Source organism: Nomascus leucogenys, chromosome 18 (genome assembly GCF_006542625.1).
Source record: "Nomascus leucogenys isolate Asia chromosome 18, Asia_NLE_v1, whole genome shotgun sequence".
Classification (NCBI taxonomy): domain Eukaryota; kingdom Metazoa; phylum Chordata; class Mammalia; order Primates; family Hylobatidae; genus Nomascus; species Nomascus leucogenys.
Genome location: NC_044398.1, coordinates 54,481,905 through 54,505,364, shown reverse-complemented (window position 1 = coordinate 54,505,364; position 23,460 = coordinate 54,481,905). Strand labels below are relative to the sequence as shown.

Genomic DNA, 23,460 nt, shown 5'->3' with positions numbered 1-23,460 from the left:
ACACCTGTAATCCCAGCACTTTGGTAGGCCAAGATGGGCAGATCATGAGGTCAGGAGATTGAGACCATCCTGACTAACATGGTGAAACCCCGTCTCTACTAAAAATACAAAAAGTTAGCTGGGCATGGTGGCGGACGCCTGTAGTCCTAGATACCTGGGAAGCGGAGGCAGGAGAATGGCGAGAACCCAGGAGGTGGAGCTTGCAGTGAGCCAAGATGGCGCCACTGAACTCCAGCCTGGGTGACAGAAAGAGACTGTCTCAAAGAAAAAAAAGTTTCATCGTCATTGCTGAGGGTAACTTTCCTGAAAACACTAATATTTGTGCCAAAGATGCTGTCTCTTAATTCTTCCAAGGAAGTGAGCTTTAGGTGCTCAGGTCAATGAATAAATGAATAGAATGGTTAGTCAGGGTCCCAGCAAGAAACAAAAACTAACTCAGATGTCTCAAGAGAGTATAATCAAAAGACTATTTACAGCAGCATGGTCAGGTTAGGGTCACCAAGAAGTGAGGAACCCAGAAATTAACTTCAGTAGGCAGCCTTTTCCACCCTAGATCTGAGGAAGCAAAGGCAGAAAATAATGTTACCATAACCCAGTGAGTGCTGGGGCCAGGGTGGGAGTCACATAAGAGAAACATGTAATGATCCAGGAGGTCAGATGCTCCTCATTGACTGTGAATTTTATTAGGAAAACAGCATCATTTGTAGGTTGCAGGTTTAAAGTTTTTACTACATCCTATACAGCAGCAGTGCAACCTTACAGAATATTATCTCCCTGCTGCCACCTTAACTGAGTGGGCATTGGGCCATCCCATTGTCTTATCATACTAGCTGCTTCCTGAAGTGGGGTCTGGTGATAACACTAGTGAAGTCCAAGGGCATGCCTGAGCCCACAGCCACACTTCTGCTGTAAAATAAGTTCCTTGGTAGAAGGTGATATTATACAAATTGTAACAGAGAAGGTTGGAAAAGGGTCTTGGGTCAAATGGAAAAAAATAGTGCAATGACCTTCTTCTCAGCCCCGGCTATCCTGTCCCATGGGCCCTCAGACAGCGTTGCTTGTGTCGGGCTGCAAGCCTAAAGTAGCTACTCCAGCTCTTGACCCTGACCCCTCTAATCATAGGCTAAAGCCCCACCCAAGTGGTCAAAATGACATTTCAGCTACCTTTTCTACAGACTTTACTTCTAACCCTTCTCTCTCAAATCCCCAAGCCTTCACCCAAATAATTAAACAACGAAATGAACTCCTCTTTAAACCAGGCATGGTGGAATGTGCCTGTAGTCCCAGCCACTTGGGAGGCTAAGGAAAGAGGATATTTTGAGCCCAGGAGTTTGAGTTCAGCCTGGGAAACATAGTGAAACCCTATCTCTAACAACAACAACAACAACAAAAAGTAAACTCTTCCTTGACTGCGTACCAAAGCTCCTGTGCATATCAACCGAGGCGAGGAGAAGCAGTACCTGGAGAGGGTGGGGGTTGTTTCGGAACCTCAGCTCAGCCAGGGGCAATGGAGCTGGGGGTGGAGGTGGCAATGCTGTATGACTTCTCTCACTACCAACTCCTAAACTCCAGCCGCAGACGCCTGTTACACTTGGACCCAAGCAGTCCTACGTAAGCCATGAGTCACAGTGCTCATGTTGGTACCTGTTCACAGAATGTGAGTTCTGCAAGCAGCATTTCTCTTCTCTTCATTACTGATGCTGAAGGATGGAGAAAAGTCAAAGCCCTGAATTTGTTTTTTCTCTCACCTGTTGTCTGTCTCTGGGGCTGCCTGCTGTAGGCGTGTTACTGACAGCAACATGTGATGGGCCTTCTCCATCACATCTCCAAGTGGTTTTGCCATTTCAATTTCTTCCTACATACTGGGCTTGCTCATTGCTCATCCCAAACTTCAGGTCTTAAGAATATTGCCATAGACATTCCTTTATGAGGTGATCATATATTTGGAGTATGGTAAAAATAATTAATACTAGAAGATGGATCCACAGGGAAAAGTGCAGTCAGGTATGTCTGAAACCTAAGAAAGGATTTGGCTGTGTTTTCCAGGGATGTAAGGATAATAGTATATAGAACAGAACACCTAGGCCAAATTGTTGGTTAGGAATGCCATCTCCTTGGTTCGTTTTTTTAGTGTCTTGCTATCTGTCCTGAATCTTGGAACCACCGCTCTAAAAGAGTTCTGAAAAATTTTGCCTTCAAGGCTCACCTTTACATAAAATTCACTGTGGCTGAAATGAAACTCATATTCCTTCTTGTTTCTGTCTTGGGTTTTCTCTCGGATTGGTAGTGCTGAGGCTTGAAACACTGGAGAAATGTTTGATGTTTTTCTTTCCCTTTTCTTTCCCCTCTCCTTCACTAAGCATGGGACAGTTGTGTCTTTTACATACAGCTCTTTATTGCCAGCCCCCATGTGGGGATGACTTGGCCGTTGTATATGTTGTCCTGAACCTCAGGAGAAAAATCTCAGTCAGAGATATAAATTTGGGGATGAAGAAGCCAAGAAGACAACCGGGGACAGTGTAAGTAGAGCAAGAAGATAAAATCAGGCTAAAATCCTAAAGACAAAATTGTTTAAAAAATGAGCTAGAGGATCACAGAAAAATAACTGAGAAATAGCCAAGAGGAGCTGTTCACGGTGGTGCATGCCTCTAATTCCAGCAATTCAGGAGGCTGAGGCAGGGGGATTGCTTGAGCCCAGCAGTTTGAGACTAGCAACATCGCAAGACCCCATCTCTAAAAAAATTTTTTAAAAATTAGTTAGGCGTGGTGATGCATGCCTGCAGTTCCAGCTACTCAAAGGCTGAGGTAGGAGGATTACTTCTTGAGCCTAGAAGTTAGAGTCCACCCTGGGCAGCATAGCAATATGCTGGGCAGCATAGCAATATCCCATCTCTTAAAAAAAAAAAAAAAAGAAAAGAAAAGAAAAAGAGAGGAAATGGCCAAGAGATGGAGGAAATCCAAGAGAAAATGATATTGCCAAAGTCTGTCAACAGTATTACAGGTTGCAAGAGATAGCCCTGGATTTATTGATGAAGTTTTTGATTTTGTATTTATCTTGGTGTGAATAGCACAGTGCAATGGTTCTCACACTTTTTGGTTGTACAAATTATTGTATACCCTTAAAAATCATTGAGGACCTGAAAGAGCTTTTGATTATAAGAACCCCAAAGAGATCACATCTCTTATTTATCCTACTAGAAATTAAAACTGAGAAAATTTTAAACATGTTAACTTACTTAAAAACAATAATAAACTTATTACCAGTTAATATAAATGTTTATGAAAATAACTACTTTAAAACAAAACAAAATTGAGAACAGTGGCAATGTTTTACATTTTAGGAAATCCCTTTAATATCTGGCTTAATATAGAAAACTAGTAAGTTCACATATCTTGTTCTGCCTTCAATCTGTTTTGCTATTACATGTTATTAATATATAGTCTCTGGAAAACTCCATTATATTATCATCAGAGAATGTGCATGAAAAAATAACATATTAACTATGAAAATAGTTTGATCTGGCAACCCCCCTGAAAGGTTTTCAGGGATTTCTAGGGATCTGGGGACCCCAGGGCAGGAGAGCTTGACAATACTGTGAACCTCATAAATAAGATCTTTTTGTCGTAATGAAAAGTAAGCTAGATAGACTTGACTGAAGTTTCAAGGGCTATTTGATGAGAAGTGGAGGTTGTTTCATTGACATTATTCTCTAAAGTTAGGAATGGACTCTACAACATTCATTCAATTAATTCATTCAGCATACATTTATTTAGCGCATATTATGTGCCATGAAGTACTCTAGATACGGAAGACACACCAGTAGACAAAACAAAAAATCCTTGCCTTCATGAGACTTCTAATAAAGTGGTAAAATATATAGTGTATCAGAGAGTGGTTAAGTCCTATGCAGAAAAACAATGTAAAGAGGTCTAGAGAATGCTGGAGGGATTTGCATATTTCAGTAGAATGGACAGGGAAGGCCTCTTTAAGAATGCAACATTTGAGGGAAGACCTGAAGGAGGAGAAGCCATTTGGATATCTTTTGAAAGGGTTTTTCCAGCTATTTAACAAATTAATTTCTTAACATTTGAAATTTTATTTATATGTAGTCTTTAATCAAATATCCATTGTATATGACATTAGCTGCAGGTACAAGGAAATAAGACAAGAGAACTGAGGTTTATTGAGTGCCTGCCATGTATCAGGCACTGTGCTAAGTATTATGAATGAGGTTTGGTACCTTCACTAAGATTTACAACTTAATGCAGGAGGCAAGGTGTAGACATACACTTCCTGCAGTCTGGGTGTTTGCAGTTCTTATGAGGAGGGAGAGTTGGCTTGAAGTTGCATTGCCAGAAGTAATGCACCTGACCTACCTGAAGTCTACGCCTCCCTTTCCAGATGAATTGGGGTGCGGAGGGTGCTTTCCACTATAACAGAGGGGAAGCCAGCAAGTTAATACCTGATCACACCTTTTATAGAGCACTTTGGTTAACAATATGTCCTCACAAATTAACTCATTTAACCTTCATAAAAATAAGAAGCAGATGTTCTAAGAAGTATTTACTGTGTCTCTCAGAGATGGAGAAAGGCTAAGAAAGCTGGGTAGTATGACAAGGCAGTTATAAGGTAGAGTTGGACCTAAATTTAAGATAATCTGCTTCAAGCACAGTGCTTTTCCCACCGCAGTGCAGCTGTTATGAGCAGCTGCTGAAATAAAACAGCTTGATAGTCTCCTGACTCAGTCCTCCCACTAACTCGAAAGGAGGGTGAGGTTGATGTTGGGGCGGAGGTAGACCTCAAGAAGAAGCCAACAAAGTCACACATAGCACTCCCCACCTGCGCTTGCGCAGGGGAGAAACACGCAGTCTGGAAAAACGCCGGGGATTCTGGGTTGAGCAGCCGTGGAGCTACCTCAAGGCGGAACTGGGGAGTCCAGGGCTTCGGCAGCGTGAACACCCGGCGTGAAAGGAAGGTGGCAGAAGTGGAGCGGCGCGCATGCGCAGCAGATCACTCTGCTGAAGGGCTGAGAGGCGCACCCGGGCGGCCAGCTGGGCTCGGAGCGGAGCGGGGTCAGGATGGACGAGGACGTGCTAACCACCCTGAAGATCCTCATCATCGGCGAGAGTGGGGTGGGCAAGTCCAGGTGAGGCGGAGGTGCGGGTCGTGACGAGGGTGGCTGGGCTCTTTCTGCCCCGGTGGCTGCTGTCTCCTGGGCCGCGACGGGAACTGTAAACTGCAGCGGCGGGCTCGGGCCGGCTCCGCTCGCGCTCTCCTTGGCCTCTGGGCCGCGCTCTCCCGCGACTTCTGCTCCCCTCTCCCCACCCGCGCCTGCCTGGTTCCCGGCCTCTGCCAGGCCCAAGTTCTCTGGGTCGCTCTCCCTCCTGTAGCGCCGAGAAAACACCATTCCGAGGGCCGCCACTGGGCCGGTCGGTTTGCTGCGCGGAGCTCAGGGCGTGGCGGGCTGGTTTGGGCCCGAATCTGACCGGGGGGCGCCTTGCCTCGAGCCCCTCGGGGTTGAGGTTGCCTGTCACCCCGAGACCCGGGAGACATAACTTTCCCACTTGAGGGTTTCTGTGGGGCCTTCTCTAAATACATAATGTCCTCGGGAAGTTTCGTGACGCCTTAGGTCCCATTCCTGGCCTGTTCGGGCGCAGCTTAATGTCGATTCTTTTACTTTTTTATTAGTCGGCTGTGAAAGAACTGGATCTTGTGACTGCTGGAAAATTTCGCTTTAGTGTAAGGTCCGAGTGCTTCAGCCATGGGCCACCTTTGAAAATAAAATGTAATTGTTATTTCTCATTTTGCCACATCCTATGGAGACAAGATTAGTGTTGTCCTTTCATTTTTGACTTTTTCCTTGGGGAAAATAATATTGACAGTGGAGTTGAGTATAAGGTAAGACATGGATCTAGGTGGATGTTGCTAGAGGGCTGTGATTTCATCCAGGTCTTGGAACAGAGTTCTCCAGGTGATGTCATTCTTGCCATCTGATTATGAGTAGGTTATGTTCAAGGCCGTCTTGATCCTTAAACCACATTTACACTCCAGGGGCTGTAATCAGTTTCATATTTTAGCTATACCTTCTGGTACACATATCTTTCAAATAATTTTTTATATTTCATAAATTGAAGTAGCCTTAATTCTACAAACTAGAATGAAAGCTCTCCTCAAATAACTTGTAAAAGTCACTTCGTAAAGTCTTACTTTTTAAAAGCTTCTTCAGAATTTGAAAGCTTATGTAATATATTCTGATATTATTTACTTATTTATTTATTTTTTGAGACGGAGTCTCGCTCTATTGCCAGACTGGAGTGCAGTGGCGCCATCTGGGGACACTGCAACCTCCGCCTCCCGGGTTCAAGCAATTCTCCTGCTTCAGCCTCCCGAGTAGCTGGGACTACAGGCGCGCACCATCATGCCCAGCTAACTTTTGTACTTTTAGTAGAGATGGGGTTTCACCATGTTGGCCAGGATGGTCTCGATCTCTTGACCTCGTGATCCTCCCACCTCGGCCTCCCAAAGTGCTAGGATTACAGGCGTGAGCCACCAGTTTGACAACACGTTTTCATAGTGTTCCTCATGTAATGTCCTCTGTGTCTACTGGAATGAAGGATTTGCACATACCAAGGAATAGAATAATGAAATACGATGAGTTAGCAAACCAGCATGATTTGTCTGTGTGTGTGTAAAAGGCATGAGTAAAATTATTTACATGATCATCTATTATTGCACATACATATTTGAGGCTTAAAAAGTTAATGTAAACATTGTCTTAATAGGAATTTCACAGCCTTGTAATCTTTCTTTTTCTTTTCTCCTTTTCTCCTTGAGATATCGTTCTCATTTAAGTTCAGGCATGTGAAATTAGTGTTTTTGAAGTCAAGAATGGTTGGTTGTCATTTCACGTAGTTCAACCCAGTACATGGTCGGTTAGCACTTTTTCTAAATGTATTGCATGGATGACGAGTTAGGGTGTGTTAAAATTTCCGGAAGGTTAACTGGAGTATATAAACAAAATTCCTCTGCTCTACCCGCTGTTTTTTTGAGACAGGGTCTTATTCTGTCACCCAGACTCAAGTGCAGTGACATGATCATAGCTCACTGCAGTCTCAATCTCCTGTGCTCAAGTGATCCTCCCACCTCAGCCTTTTGAGTAGCTAGACTATAGGCATGAGTCACCATGTCTGACTAGTGTTTTTTTATTTTTTATAGAGAGGAGGACTCACTGTGTTGCCCAGGCTGTCTCGAACTCCTGAGCTCAACAGATCCTCCTGCCTTGACCTCCCGAAGTGCTAGGAACAAAGGCATGAGCCACCACAACCGGCCCTACTTCTAAAATTTTTTTCATAGATGGGATTTTCCTATGTTGCCCAGGTGGTCTCCAACACACGGGCTCAAGCCAACCTCCTACCCCGTACTCCTAAAGTGCTGGGATTACAGACACAAGGCATGACACCCAACCTAGGTTCTCCTTGTAGAGTAAGGCCTGTTAAGTGGATTTGTCAGTCTCCCTGGTTCATGCCACCGAAACAAACAAATTTACCGTGGGCCTAATCTGTTTTAAACTTTTTCCTCAATACGTAGCAATGGATAATCAACTGCTCGCTGCAGGTTTTTATCACTATTTCTTTCGTGAAAGGATTACATATAGTGAGAAAGTTGTCTTATTTGTCTAGCTAGATATACATTATTGGCCTATGTGATATGCTATGGAAAACAATCTTAAGCACTTATGTTTCTGGATAAGATGAGAATAAATGACTCCACTGAAATAGAAGTCTATGCCTTTTAAAGTGAATTAGTACAAAAACATTTGTTGTGGATATGATCTTAAAGGATTGTTTTAACCAAGTTTGCTTCTATTTCATTACAGAGCTGGAGCTAGTGGAAGTGAGACAGCGCTTGTGTTGTTGGGGAAAACAAAGGATATGTTTAATCCGAATTAGTGGATTACTTTCTAGTGTATTTCATAGTGTTAGAGTCTAAAGGGTATGTGATAGTAGTCAGGAGATCAGGATTATGAAACTGGGGCTGCCACTTGTGTGACCTTGTGTGTGATACTTGAATGCTGTAGGCCTTCATTTCAAAAGCGAGGGGGTTGGAATAGAAACCTCTCAGACCCTAAATGTGTAAGACTCCGATTCTGTGGCTAGGCCTGGTGAGGTAAAGAGTAGCAGAATGTATCAAGAACTGGAAGGGATTAGAGAGACCTATTATCTAAATTGCTGTCCCTCCTTTGCCCCTTGCCTTCCCATTTTTTTTTTCGGTGAATTTCATTTGTAAATTTAAAAAAATGTAGATTAGTCATAATCACACTCTGTATATTATAAATTTGGTCACATCTAAGTGCCATGGTGGTAGTTACTCCTTCCATCTCTACTTCTGCATGGGAAACATTTTGCTCCTTTAACTTTGAAAATATGAGGGTGTAAACATACAATACTATAAGAATGGTGCTTCTGCCAGGTGCAGTGGCTCATCCTGTAATCCTAGCTACTCAGGAGGCTGAGACAGGAGGATCTCTTGAGGCCAGGAGTTTGAGACCAGCTTGGGCAACATAACGAGACCATGCCTCTAAAAAAATAAAAGTAAAAAAAATTAGCCAGCCGTGGTGATGCACACCTGTCATGCCAGTTACTTGGGGGGCTAAGGTGGGAGGATTAGTGAGCTGTGATTGTGCCACTGCATTCCAGCCTGGGTGACAGAGTGAGACCCTGTCTCTTAAAAAAAAAAAAGTGTGCTTCTTAATTATTTTGAGATTGTCAGTTCCTTTCAAAATCTAATAGAGAAATGGACTCTCTGCCCCTTTCAAAGTCTAATAGAGAAATGGACTCTCTGCCTAGAAAAAGGCATACATAGAATACTTTTTGGGCTACCAGGGTATCCCTGTCTAAGATCTGATGTATACCCAGAGCCTGTATTAAAATTTGTTGCTTCACACCATGCCACCAATACCCTGCCTCTCCTTTGTTAATAACAAAGGCCATTTAAGGATTAGCAATTATGAGAGAAAAACCTCTGGCTTTGTGTCTGCACATTGCCATATGTACAATAAATAATACCCAATATCATCATTATTGTATTATTATTATATTATTACAACTAGTCTACAAGGTAATGTTAACTTATATTTTTGTAGTAATATTTTCTGTGGTGACCACGTGTAGATATTATGTATCTTTTCTTAAATTATGGGTAACTGAGTATGTTGGGAGAGAATAAAAATTTTATAGGTAGTCTTTAAGAGTCTTACTAGTATTGTTACCTATGTTCCAAGTAAGTAAATATAGTCAAGATGTTAAGTAGATAAATCTAGAATTTGACTTTTCTTTTTTACTTTGATTTTATGATGCTGGTTTTATGGTAAACACAAGAAAACAAAACCAAGTAAGGGAGAGTTAATCGTTCAAATATAATTAATGACACTGGGTTTGGAAACTACCAGGAGGCCATTATGTTTTGCAAAAACTCTGTGGACAAAACATACCTCTACCAGCAATAATCACAACCTATACAAAGAGTCATAAGATTTTTCTGTAATTTAGATATCTGATGGCCGTTTCTTTGATTTTATTCATGCAAACAGGTCAATTAGGAGAGTCTTATACTTCAGAAGTTAACATGAGGGAAGATTGAATGACTTTAAAATCAAGGGCTTTAACAAAAGCTTAGATTTTATTTTTGAAGAGTTTCTAATAAGTGACACTTCTGCTTCATAGTAAGTAAAATAATTCTGGAAGATGGAAAATCTTAGAGTACCCTTCTAATCTGGTGTCTTTTGCTTTTATCCTTTCTTTCTAGTTTCTTACCATTTCCTAGGTTTAGTCCATTGTTCTCTCTTGCCATAACCATGGCAGTTGTCTTCCATTGATTTTCTTCCATTTCTTGTTAGTATTAACTTTTCAAAACAAAGAGCAGTACTTGTCTTAACTTTCTTTAAAAGCCTGCAGTAGCCTCCAGTTGCCTACTTGGTTTTACACACTCTACCTAGTGTTTGCCCGAGTCTACCTACTCTGTCCTGTGATCTTTCTTTTTACCTCTCTTTTTACCGTATCTTCTCTTAGGTAGTAGCCATGCTGAGTGTTACAGAATGCTCAGCTTTGGTATATTTCTGGTTTTGTTTGAATTCAGAATGGATTACACAATCAGATTTTTTAAAGCTAGTTTGTTGCATTCTAAGAGACTTTTATTTTTTCCCTTTTCATCTATGTCAGTTAAAGCATGACATGCTGCTATTATCATTTTCTCAGAAGAACATACCAGAACAGTTAAAAAACAACAACAAAAACCCCCACCTTTTGTACTTGGGGGATTGTGTAGAAGAGCATGGGGAATATATTTAATAGTAAACTACTTTGCTCTTGGGATTTTTAAATTGCCTTTCCAGTAATTTAATTTTTCTGTGTATACCTGCTCTGAGGCAGTATTCCTAGGAACAGGCCTACATCAGTTATTTTTATCTACATCTAATAATTTGTGACCAAATAATCATGAACACATTTATCATATGATTAGAAAATTCAAGTTCCCAACCTGTCTTTTTAATATCTCTTTCAGCCTGCTCTTGAGGTTCACAGATGATACGTTTGATCCAGAACTTGCAGCAACAATAGGTAAGCCTGTGTTTAAAAATTCTATAGAAATGGCCAGTATTTTCTTGCCTTTGGCCTTTTTAATCTAAATCCTTCTACCTTCCTCTCACCACCCCACTGCTTCCATGTCTGTTGAAATCTTATTTGTCCTTCAAGACTTAATTTTGGTATCATTAAATCTCTGAAGCCTTTCTAGATCTTACCAAGAGAAAATAACTTCCTTATCTGTTGTCTCATGGTACTTTATTAAAACTGCTAATCTGATTATCTGTACACACATTTCTTTCCTATACTATGGATTGTCTTTTATTTTGTAATATACAACAGTTATTTAAATTCTTATTGTATGCCAGGGACTGCCACTAAGAGGAGGGGTTATAATATTGAATAACAAACTTGGTCTCCATCATCATGGACCTAACAGAGTGTGTTAATTTTGTATGTTCAGCATTTGCTACAGTGTTTGACATGTATTCTTATCTTCACATATGTATTGATACTAGTTATTAAGGATTGTTAGGAGCAATGATACTTAAATGCCTTTTAAGGATAAAATTTAGATCGCCTGAAAGTGGTTAGTCACACTAACTTATGAGAATATATGAGAAGATAGAGGTAAGTATTTTGGTATCATGTGTTTAGACTGTAGACAACGTAAAGGGATGAAGAGACCACTTGGAATAGTTGAAAGGTAGCTACAATGTAAAGGGATGAAGAGACCACTTGGAATAGTTGAAAGGTAGCTGAGCTGAGTCAGAGCTAGATAATAGTCTTGGTTGTCTTTGCCTTGAATTACATGTAATCTTGTTGAAGTCACTTGACTTACTAACTTCATCTGTAAATTGGGAGGTTTTGGGGAGAGAGAATACTTTTTTTTTTTCAGCTTTAAAATTTCATGATCTGATGAGGAAAATATAGTAAAGATGATCCTAGCATTATTGTTAGGGAAAATAAAGAGTTCTCTGAACTGCCTTTATTTGTTTTCATTGATTGTATGTCTATTTTTAAAATTTTATTGTGAAACAATTTCAGACTCACAGATTTGTAAAAATAGCACAAATAATTCTTGTGTATCCTATTAAATTACTCCAAATGTTAATGTTTGTCACATTTGCTTTATCATTCTCTCTCTACATACACACAGTATTCTTTTTTAAAAAAATGAATTGAGAGTAGATTGTAGACATGATGTCTTCAACGTCTGCATACTTTAATGTGTATTTCTTTAATGAACATAGATACATTTTATTGTCTATACACAGATTTTATCAGTTGTCCCATTAATGCAAAAGGCAAATAATTGTTTCGGGTCCAGGATCATACATTGAATTTAGTTATTTCTCTTTAGCCTCTTTTATTTCATTTAATTAATGAATTAATTTGTTTTCGAGACAGAGTCTAGCTCTGTCGCTCAGGCTGGAGTGCAGTGGCACCATCTCAGCTCAGTGCAACCTGCGCTTTCCAGGTTCAAGTGATCCTCCTGCCTCAGCCATCCAAGTAGCTGGGAGTACAGGTGCATGCCACTACGCCTGGCTAATTTTTTTTGTATTTTTGATAGAGACAGGGTTTGCCATGTTGGCCAGGCTGGTCTCGAGCTCCTGACCTCAAGTGATCTACCCACCTCGGCCTCCCAAAGTACTGGGATTACAGGTGTGAGCCACCGCGTCAAGCCTCTTCAGCCTCTTTTAATCAGCAATTCTTCAGTCTTTATTTGCCTTTTCAGGGCCTTGACATTTTTGAAGAGTAAATAATTATTTTGTAGAATGTCTTTCAATTTGTATATGTCCAGTATGTCCTTACGGTTAGATTCAGGTTATGCAGTTTTGGCAGCAATTCCACAGAAGTGTTTTTCAGAGCATAGTGTCAGGAGGCACATTGTGTCTATTTATCCCATTTACTGGTGGTGGGACTTTGGTTACTTAAGGTGATATATGCCAACTTACTCCTCTGTGAAGTTATTATTCTTCCCTTCATAACTAATATATTTCTCGTAGAGAGATACATTGAGACTGTATAGGTATCCTCTTTCTTATACTTTTTGCCCTCCTAAAAAGGGCATCCATTGATAATTCTTGCCTGTGACAAGTGATAAGGACGGTATATGATCTTGTCATTCCAACTGTGATGGTTATCAAATGGTGATTTTTTTTAAAATGCCATCACTCTATCTATGTATCTTGTTTGGAATTCTGTAAGTAATTCTTCTTCTGTAAGAGCTCTTCTGTAAGAGCTCTTTTTTTTTTTTTCTTTTTTTGTGAGGCAGTGTCTCACTGTGTTGCCCAGACTGGCCTCAGACTCCTGGGCCCAAGTGATCCTCCTGCCTCAGCCTCCCAAGTAGCTGGAACTACAGCCATGTACCACCATGCCCAGTTCAGGAGGAGCTCATGTTTGTTTGTTTCTTTTTCTTCATATGAACTCATGGTGCCTCTAAATTTTCAATAAGGCATTACTTAGCTTTTGCATGATATTAAAATTTACAGATTTACTCTTGTGTCATAGGAAAGGGAATCATTTAAAACACGAATACAAAATCCATTGTAATTTGGCTTTGTTGTATTATAATAATAATTATTATTTAATTTTATTTATTTATTTATTTTTAGACAGAGTCTTGCTCTGTTGCCCAGGCTGGAGTGAAGTGGCACAACCTTGGCTCACTGCAGCCGCCTCCTCCCCATTCAAGTGATTCTGGTGCCTCAGCTTCCTGAGTAGCTGGGACTACAGGCATGCACCACCACACCTGGCTAATTTTTGTATTTTTAGTAGAGACGGGTTTTGCTATGTTGGCCAGGCAGGTCTTGAACTGCTGGCCTCAAGTGATCCACCCGCCTTGGGCCTCCCAAAATGTTGAGATTATAGGTGTGAGCCACTGTGCCCAGACTGGTGTATTATTTATTCCTATAAAAATTACTTAGTAGTAAAACCTTATTTTGGTCAGAACCTGCCTGAATACATATTGGTAATGGCTAGCCAGGAGGAGAGCAGTAGCAACTGGCAGGAAAATAAACTTGCCTAAAGTTAAAATTTTACTGAAGGAATGGACATACATATAATATTAACTGTCTTCATTACAAACCCAAATGGAATTTGGGGACTTGTAGCATGACAAATCGTGGGTTGTCTTTATTACTAAAAAGGCTTTGTCTTCTGCAAAGACAAATACTAAGATTATAGTATGCAGGTGAAAATATATATAATTTGTTTCCCAAATAGGCCCTGGATCTTGAATATGTTGAACAAAATATCTTTTACATTGAAGCATCAGATTACTTTCTGCCTTAGGTAATAGCATATATGTGTATATATATATATATATATATATATATATTTTTTTTTTTTTTTGAGACAAGAGTCTCGCTGTGTTGCCCAGGCCGGAGTGCAGTGGTGCATGATCTCAACTCACTGCAATCTCCGCCTCCCAGGTTCAAATGATTCTCCTGCCTCAGCCTGCCAAGAAGCTGGGATTGCAGGTGTGTGCCACCATGCCTTGCTAATTTTTATGTTTTTAGTAGAGATGGGGTTTTACTATATTGGCCAGGCTGGTCTTGAACTCCTGACCTCAAGTGATCCACCCGCCTCAGCCTCCCAAAGTGCTAGGATTACAGGTGTGAGCCACCACGCCCAGCCCACACGAGTTTTAAAAATAAAAACAATTACTTAACAGCCTTGTGAAAATTAGTGTTTTATGAAAATTGGTATTTTACCCCACAGTAAAATAGTAGTAAGGAAAGTGTATTGTTACCTTTTAGTAACTTAGACACTTAAGTTTCTGTCTTGTATAAAATACTCTTTTAAGATAATTGTTGGATTTGGGATTTGCAGATGGTACTATAAAGTTAGCATTTTTCTTTGTTGGCAATTAGCTAAAAACAAGAAAGAGAGGGAAAAACTGACACACAAACCCAGCATTCCACTAAACTAGAAGACAGTTAAGAACCCCAAGCCACAAAATAGGTGGAATTGTTGCCAGGAGCAGTGGCCATCAGGCTGGCTGCATGTGGGAATAAGTAGGTAGGATGCCATGGCTGTGGAGCTCAGAGACAGCAAGAAACACCCATGAAACTGCAAGGCCCCCCTGAGGTATAAAACCTAAACCCCTTGTTTACAAAAGTGAAATGGGTTTCTTCAGCTCAAGGCAGGAGCTTTCCTGCACCTGGTTTGATTCTAAGAAGTTGGGGAAATGAAGCCAAACAAGGAGTCACATGAACAAGCCATTTTTGAAGGAAGTAATATGTGTCTATCTCTATAGCAGTTGGGGAGGAGATGACTGCATTGTGAAAAACCTCCAGACTGCCTGTCTGCATTGGCTGTTGAGAAGTAAAATGCTCAACTGTCTCTTAGGTAAATCTCTGAATCACGAAAAAGTTGTCAGTCCAGAACTGGAGGCACTCTGGCCTTCTGCATGAACCTCCTACAAATATCAGTTTCTGGACAACCAGCACTTCTTCAGAGATGAATAATCAAAAGGAATTCATTAAGCTTGACTGCCACGAATGTTTGGAAATAAAAAAGGAAGAAAGAAACAGAAAAACAAAGGACAGATGAAGAACAGTAACCTAAAATATTGCCATAAAGAAGATGAATATTGTGATCAAACATTTTGCCATGAGTTTAGAAATCTTATTGAAGTATTTACTGCTGAGAGCACAAAGCAATTGATATAAGAGGCCAGGGAAGAAATAGAGTGATTGCATGAGAAAATGCAAGGTAAGCTGGTTGAGTGGAAAGAAAAATAAATGAAATTAGAAAATAAAACCATTACTGAAATGAAGATGAAATTGAAAGGATCACATAGATAATAGAGAACTGTGGAAAATACAATAAGAGACAGAGTCTAGAAATGGAAAAAGCAGGTAGAATTTACCAAAATTAATGAAAATGTTAAAACGAATTAGAAAGTGATAGATATGGAAATCAGAAAAGGAAATCCAACATATGCATATTTGAGACTAAGAAGGAAACATAATGAAACACAAATATTTAAAAATGTAGTACAAGATAACATTTCTGACATAAAAATAAACACTCATACACACAAAATTGCAAGTTTTTTTTGTTTTTTTTTCTTTTGAGGCAGGGTCTTGTTCTGTCGCCAGGCTGGAATGCGGTGGCACAAACACAGCTCACTCCAGCCTTGACCACCTGGGCTCAAGTGATCCGCTTGAGCCTCCTGAACTGGAACTACAGGCACATGCCACCATGCCCAGATGATTTTTGTATTGTTTTTTGGAGATGGGATCTCACCAAACTGTTGCCCAGGCTGGTCTTGAACTCCTGGGTTCAAGCAGTCCTCCTACCTTGGCCTCCCAAAGTGCTAGGATTGCAGGTGTCAGCCACTGCTCTCAGCCTGCAAAAATATCTTGACAAGTTTTTTTTTGTTTGCTTATTACATAGGAGTGTTTGATAAAAGATAGTATTAGGTTTCTTTTTCTGCTATGACAGGATCACATGGTGGTCCTTAATCAGGTACTTATCTAAGTAATTGGTAGCATAGATGGAATGGTAAGCATGGAAATTAGATCCTGTAGAAATTAGTTATACTAATTTTTTATAATCTGATTAAATAGGCACAATTCGCTTTATCTTGTTTTTTATTTTTTTGTTTACCCTATTTTATGTACCTTTTGACTATAAAAAGGGTGCTTTAAAAGCTATTTTCAAATAAAAACCTAGAAAATGAATGTAAAACCATTTTTCTACTTCAGACTGGGTCACAACATATTTCTTAATCTATTTTAAGACTTATAATTGTTAAAATATGTGAAAATGTCTTTTGAGGGTTGGTATATTTCAACTACACTTAGACAAATGGTGGTTGTTATGGGTTGATGTTATTTCCTTAGTGAGCTTTCAAAAATACCTATGACTTCTGCTGGGCGCGGTGGCTCATGCCTATAATCCCAGCACTTTGTGAGGCCAAGGCAGGAGGATCACTTGAGCCTGGGAGGTCAAGGCTGCAGTGAGCTGTGATCGTACCACTGTATTCTAGCCTGGGTGACGGAGCAAGACCTGTCTCAAAAAAAAAAAATTTTTTTTTCATGACAAGCTTAAATAATATTGGAATTATCTGTTCTTTAAAGGTTACATTTTACCTGTTGAATCAATCTGATCCTCCTTCCTTCTTTACCATTCCAACCTCTTCAAGTTTTCTATTCTTAGAATAGTCTTGGGAGTGTAACTTGGAAAGTATTCATTTTCTCTTAAGATAGTTGCACATAGTATTATTTTAAACTTTTCATTATCTGTGATTGTGGCTCTTCATTTCTAAAATTGTCTATTTTTGTTGTCTTTTCCTAAGGAATGTATCTATTTTATTGTTTTGAGGATTGCTTTAATTTTTTTTCCCTCGTTGTTCTTCCTGCTTTTCTTTTGCCATTATTTTTTTGGTTTGTTAAGATAAATATTAAGTCCCCTTATTTTTAATGCTTATTCTTTGTTAAAGATGTTCTCTAACAACCAATTCTGTGTTCCATAGGTTTTGGTATGGAGTGTTTCTTTGTCATTGCTCTGGATACTTTGAATTTTCAGTTTTGTTTTCCCCTTTGAACATTTGAAATCTTTGGGCCAGGCGCAGTGGCTCACACCTGTAATCTCAGCACTTTGGGAGGCCGAGGCAGGTAGATCACTGAAGGTCAGGAGTTCCAGACCAGCCTGGTCAACATGGTGAAACCTCCATCTCCCCTAAAAATACAAAAATTAGCCAGGCGTGGTGGCAGGTTGTGTGTAATCCCAGGTACCTGGGAGGCTGAGGCAGGAGAATTGCTTAAACTCAGGAGATGGAGGTTGCCGTGAGCCAAGATCGTACCACTGCACTCCAGCCTGGGTGACAGAGAGAGACTCCATCTCAAAAAGAAAAAAAAAAAAGGAAATCTTTGATTTCTGTACCTTAGTCTGTATTCCTTAGGCTATACCTTAGTCAGAAGGCTGGGGCTAAATCCAGCCTCCCAACTTCTAATTTGGAATTCTTTTAATTATTTCACAGTATATCAACCACAGATTTGACCTGAATGTCAAAGAATGCTAAATATAATTAAGAGGGAAGCAGTAAAATTAAATGTTAATTAATTAAATGTGCCTGGGTCCACTTCTCTTAATAATTCAAATTATCAGCTAGAGTTGAAAAAGAAGTAAGAAAAGGTTGAAAATAGATGAACCAGGCGAATGCAAAAATGCAAAAGTCGTGTGACAAAATATAGCCTAAGTTAGGTAGAATTTAAGTTTAATGCACTGGACAGAATAAAGTGGATAGTATATAATGTTGGCCCAGTAAATTAACTAAGCAGCTATAAGAGTCATAAACAAGTAGGCACCAAATGTAGAAGCTCTCTATAAATAAAGCTTTAAAACACAAGAAAAGAATTCGATGAGGGCTGGGTGCAGTGACTCACACCTGTAATCCCAGCACTTTGGGATGCTGAGGAGGGCGGATTACCTGATTTCAGGAGTTCGAGACTAGCCTGTCCAACATGGTGAAACCCCGTCTCTACTAAAAATACAAAAATTAGCCAGGCATGGTGGCTCGCACCTGTAGTCCCAGCCACTCGGGAGGCTGAGGCAGGATAATCACTTGAATCCAGGGGGCAGAGGTTGCAGTGAGCCTAGATTATGCCACTGCACTGCAGCCTGGGCGATAGAGTGAGACTGTCTCAAAGAAAAAAAAAAAGAATTTGATGAAAATACAGTTATATTAGATTTGCTGCATTTATTTTGTAGATAGGTAGACCCAAAAGATACAGATAAAGGCACAGGGAATTGGACTAACAAAATCAGCAAATCTTTTGAATAAAGACCCCACTACTTTAAAAGCCCATGGAACAATTATACAGAATCAATCTCAGACTTGACCACAACAAAGTAAATCCTAAATTGAAAAGAAGTAGAGGTTTTATAATATAAATTAATTTATATTATATATTTATATTAATAAATATATAATAATAATTAATAATATATATAATATATTAAAGATGAATTATATATAATATATTAAATATTAATTTATATTATATAATATAATTAATATAATATAACATTCTTGATAATTTATTCTTTCAGAAAATATGTTTTACCTATTGTGTTTCTTACATATGAGTTCATGGCAGTTTTTTAAAAAAAATTATACATTAAAGTTGATTTTTTTGGTATACAGTTTGATTTTTAACATATGTATTAAAACAAATGTTTATGGTCATATAATTGCCACCACCACAGTCGGCATACCAAATAGTTCCATCATCCCCAAAACTACCTGGTGCTATCCCTTTCTGTTCTATTCTAGTCTGGTCCTCTTGCCTCTAACCTCAGCAGCCACTTACCTGGTCTCTAGTTTTATCTTTTTTGAGAATGTCATATAAGTGGAATCATATGGTATGTTACCTTTTTTTTTTAATTATACTTTAAGTTTTAGGGTACATGTGCACCTTTGAGACTGCTTTCACTTAGCTTAATGCCTTTGAGCTTCATCCAAGTTCCTGTGAATTGTTTGTTCCTTTTTATTGCTGAGCTGTATTCCATTGTGTGGATGTACCACAGTTTTAGTTGGTTTATCTATTCATCAATTGTAAGACATTTGTGTTGTTTCCAGTTTTTAGTGATTATGAATAGTCCTATTGTAAACATCCAGGTATAGGATTTTGTGTGAATACTAATTTTTATTTCTTTAGAATACATACCCAGTAATGGAATTGGTGGGTCATATGATAAATGCATATTTAACTTTGGAAAACAGTTTGGCCGTATTTTTATAAAGTAGTTGTATCGTTTTTACATTCCCACTCGCTTCATATGAGAATTCTTATTCTTCTATACCCCTCACCTATTATATGTCTACAAGCAGCCTTATTAAATTTTAACCTATTTTCAAATGGGTAAGTAGGTATGTGTTCAGATCTCATTGTGGTTTAATTTGAATTTTGCTAATGACTAATGAGGTTGAGTATCTTTTTAACGTCTATACACACATTTATATAGACTGTATATGTGTATTTTTTTGCAGTGTCTGTTCAAATCTTTCATTAATTTTTAAGTGGGTTTTTTGCTTTTTGTTGGGCTTTGAGAGTTTTTGAAATATATTCTGCATTTAAGTCCCTTATTAGATGATATATGCTTTGCAAATGTTTTCCTCCCAGTCTCTGGCTTGTTTTTTTCATTCGTGTAAAAGTGTATTTCTAACAGCATATGTTTTTTATTTTGATGAAATCTAATTTCTTAATTTTTCCATTTATGGATGATGAGTTCAGTGTTGTGTCTTTTGCCTGACAGAAGGTTGCAGTGATTTTCCCCTATATTTTCTTCCAGAAGTTTTATAGTTTATAAAGTGCTACATTAAGTATAATTTTTTGAATTAATTTTTGAATACAGTGTGAGGTATGAAGTTGTTTTTTTTCCTTTTGCATATGGATATCCAGTTGTTCTAACACTATTAGTTGAAAAGACTGTCCTTTCTACACTGAATAGCTTTTGCACTTTTGAAAAATTATCAGTTGATATGAAACATGAAGAACAACACATAATAAACCAATAAAACGAAGTGGGGTTTATCCCACAAAGGAAGAGTTGGTTTAACGTTAAAAAAAAAAATCAATGCATACTTCACTACTTTAAACTAAAAAAGAAATATCACGTAATCATCTCAATAGATGCAGAAAATGCATTTGAAAAACATCCAACATGTATTCTTGATAACATCTCTCAGTAAACTGTGAATAGAAACCTGATAAAGGATATCTATAAAAAACATACAGCTAACATCATACTTAATGATAAAATAAAGAATGTTTTCCCCTTAATATAAGGAACAAAATAAGAATATAAGCTCTCACCACTTCTGTTGTACTAGAAATTTTTAGCCAGGGCAGTAAGACAAGAAGTGCATCCAGATTGGAAAAGAAGAATGTAAAAATCCACAGGAATACAAAATCCATATTTAAAGTATCAATTGTATTTCTATTTATTAGTAATGAATAAAAGGAAGATGAAAAATTTAAATGCAATTTTAAATAAAAATCTACGGAATACCCAGGGCTAAATTTACCAAAATTTGTCAAAGACCTGTAATACTGAAAATTACAAAATACTTTCAGATTAATTTTTAAAGACTTAAATGAATGGAAAGATACAACTTTTTCAGTAGCCATAAGATTTAATATTGCTAAGAGGTCAGTTCTCCCCAAAGTGATCTATAGATTCAACATAATCCCTATCAAAATCCCAGCAGGCTTTTAGTTTTAAATCAACAAGCTGATTCTAAAATTCACTAGGAAATGCGAAGGAAGTAGACTAGCCAAAACAACTTGGAAAAAAACCAAAGCTTTATCACCATTGAGTATGACGTTAGCCATGGGTTTTTCATATATGATGTATATCATGTTGAGGAAATTCCCTTCTATTCCTAGTTTGTTGAGTGTTTTATCATGAAAGGAATTGAATTTTGTCAAATGCATTTTCTGCATCAAGATAATCATCATGTGTTTAAAAACCTTCATTCTCTTAATGCGATATATTACTTTGATTCATTTTTCTTAAAGTTCAACTGTTCTTGCATTCTGGGAATAAACTTGATTGATTACTGATTCAGTCTTCTTACTAGTTATGGGTCTATTCAGGTTTTCTATTCATGAGTAAATTTTGGCAGATTGTGTATTTGTTAGAATTTGTCCATGTAATTATGTTATCCAATTCGTTGACATATGGTTGTTCATAGTATTCTCTTATGATCCTGTTTTTTTCCATAAAATTGGTAGTGATGACCCTATTTTCATATCTGAGTTTTGTAATTTGAATCTTTTCTCTCACTGTCTTTTTTTTTTAAAGTTAATCTAGTTTAAAAGTTTGTCTATTTTGTTGATCTTTAAGAAAAAACAACTTTGGTTATCAGTTTTCCTTATTGTGTTTTATTCTCTAATTGTCTTTGCTCGTATTATTTATTACTTCTGCCCTGCTAGCTTTGCACAGAGTTTACTCTTCTCTTTTAGTTCCTTAAGGTATAAAGTTAGGTTATTGATTTGAAGTTTTATTTCCTTTATAATATATTCATTTACAGCTATAAATTTCTGTGCCGGGCATGGTGGCTCATGCCTGTAATCACAGCACTTTGGGAGTCTGAGGCAGGCAGATTACCTGAGGTCAGGAGGTCGAGATCTGCCTGGCCAACATGGTGAAACCCCGTCTCTACTAAAAATACAAAAATTAGCCAGACATAGTGGCGGGCACCTGTAATCCCAGCTACTAGGGAGGCTGGGATGGGTAAACCACTTAAACCCAGGAGGCAGAAGTTGCAGTGAGCCGGTATCGCACCACTGCACTCCAGCCTGGGTGACAGAGCAAGACTCCATCTCAAAAAAAAAAAAAAAAAAAAAAAATCTTTTTTCTCTTAACGTTTCTTTCACGGCATTCCCTGAATTTTAATATATTGTATTTTTATTTGTCTCAAGGCATTCTCTAATTTTTTTCTGTGATTTTATTGGTTGTTTAAAAGGTTATTGTTTCATTTTCACGTATTTGTGAATTTGCCAGTATTCCTTCTGTTATTAATTTCTAGGTTTATTCCATTGTAATCAGAAAAATGGTTTGCATGATTTCGGTTTTTTTATATGTATTAAGACTTGTTTTGTAGCCAACATATGGCCTATCCTGGAGAATGTTTCCTGTATACTTGAAAAAAATTTGTTGTTATACGGAGCATTCTGTTGGCTCTAATTGGCCTTCAAACCCTTTATTTTCTGTTGATAATATATCTCAGTACACTATTCATGATTGGAAGTGGTGTATTAAAATCTCCGACTGTTTATCATATGAAAAAGACACTTGCACATGCATGTTTATAGCAGCACAAGTCACAATTGCAAAAATATGGAACCAGCCCAAATGCCCGTCAATCAACCAGTAGATAAAATGTGGCATATGCATACCATGGAATACCACTCAGCCATAAAAAGGAACAAAATAATGACATTTGCAGCAAACTGGCTGAAACTGGAGATCATTACTCTAAGTGAAGTAACTCAGGAATGGAAAACCAAACGTTGTATGTTCTCATTTATAAGTGGTAGCTAAGCTATGAAGACACAAAGGCATAAGAATGATACAGTGGAACTTGGGGACTCAGGAGGAAGAGTGGGAGAGGGATGAGGGATAAAAAGACTGCACATTGGGTACAGTGCACACTGCCCGGGTGATGGGTGCACCAAAATCTCGGAAATTACCCTAAAGAACTAATCCATGTAACCACATACCACCTGTTCCTAAAAACCTATTGAAATAAAAAAAAAAATAGGATAAAGTATATGGGAGGATTAAAAAAAAAAAAAAAAAGAGGGTGATGTGCTCTGGTTCTGCGGGGAGAGGAAGGGGAGAGGCATGGAAGCTCTGTGTTTGGGACCCTCCCAGACCTCATCCTTATGTGTTTCTTTTTGGTTGGTCCTGATATTGTATCCTTTGTAATAAAACTGTAATTGTAAAAATCTAAATAAAATGTAATTTGTAAAAAAAAAAAAAAGTTTTGGAATTCAGTCAGGCAATAAAAATAATCAGTATTTTCGGTGGAGGGTTCGTGTTTAGGGAAATAAATAAATAAATAAATAAATAAATAAATAGAATCTCTGACTGTTGTAACACTATTTTTCCATTTAATTCTATCAAGTGTTTGCTTCATATATACTGGACTTCTGTTCTATCGTGTATATGTTTATAATTGTTGTATCTTCTTGGGAATTGGCCTTTTTATCAAAATATTTTGTCTTTAGTCTCCTAACAGTTTTTGACTTAGTCTATTTTGTCTGATTTTAATATAATTACCTTTGTTATCTTTTGTTTACTATTTGTATGTAATATCTTTTCCTGTCCTTCCACTCTCAACCTGTATTT

At 38.2% G+C, this 23,460-nt stretch overlaps 1 protein-coding gene across 2 annotated transcripts in view; it reads left to right on the top strand.

Annotated features, from left to right (window-relative positions):
- Nucleotides 1–4,883: 4,883 nt before the first annotated feature.
- The window catches only part of RAB18 (RAB18, member RAS oncogene family), a 36,274-nt gene continuing 17,697 nt past the window's right edge, over nucleotides 4,884–23,460 (top strand). Inside the window, exons 1-2 of one of the 2 annotated variants that reach the window (XM_003269395.4) lie at nucleotides 4,884–5,147; nucleotides 10,562–10,617. In XM_003269395.4, coding sequence (XP_003269443.1) covers nucleotides 5,080–5,147; nucleotides 10,562–10,617 — 124 coding nt within the window. In that variant the 5' untranslated portion in view covers nucleotides 4,884–5,079. The remainder of the gene's footprint in view (nucleotides 5,148–10,561; nucleotides 10,618–23,460) is intronic. The other variant, XM_003269396.4, reaches the window with a different exon arrangement.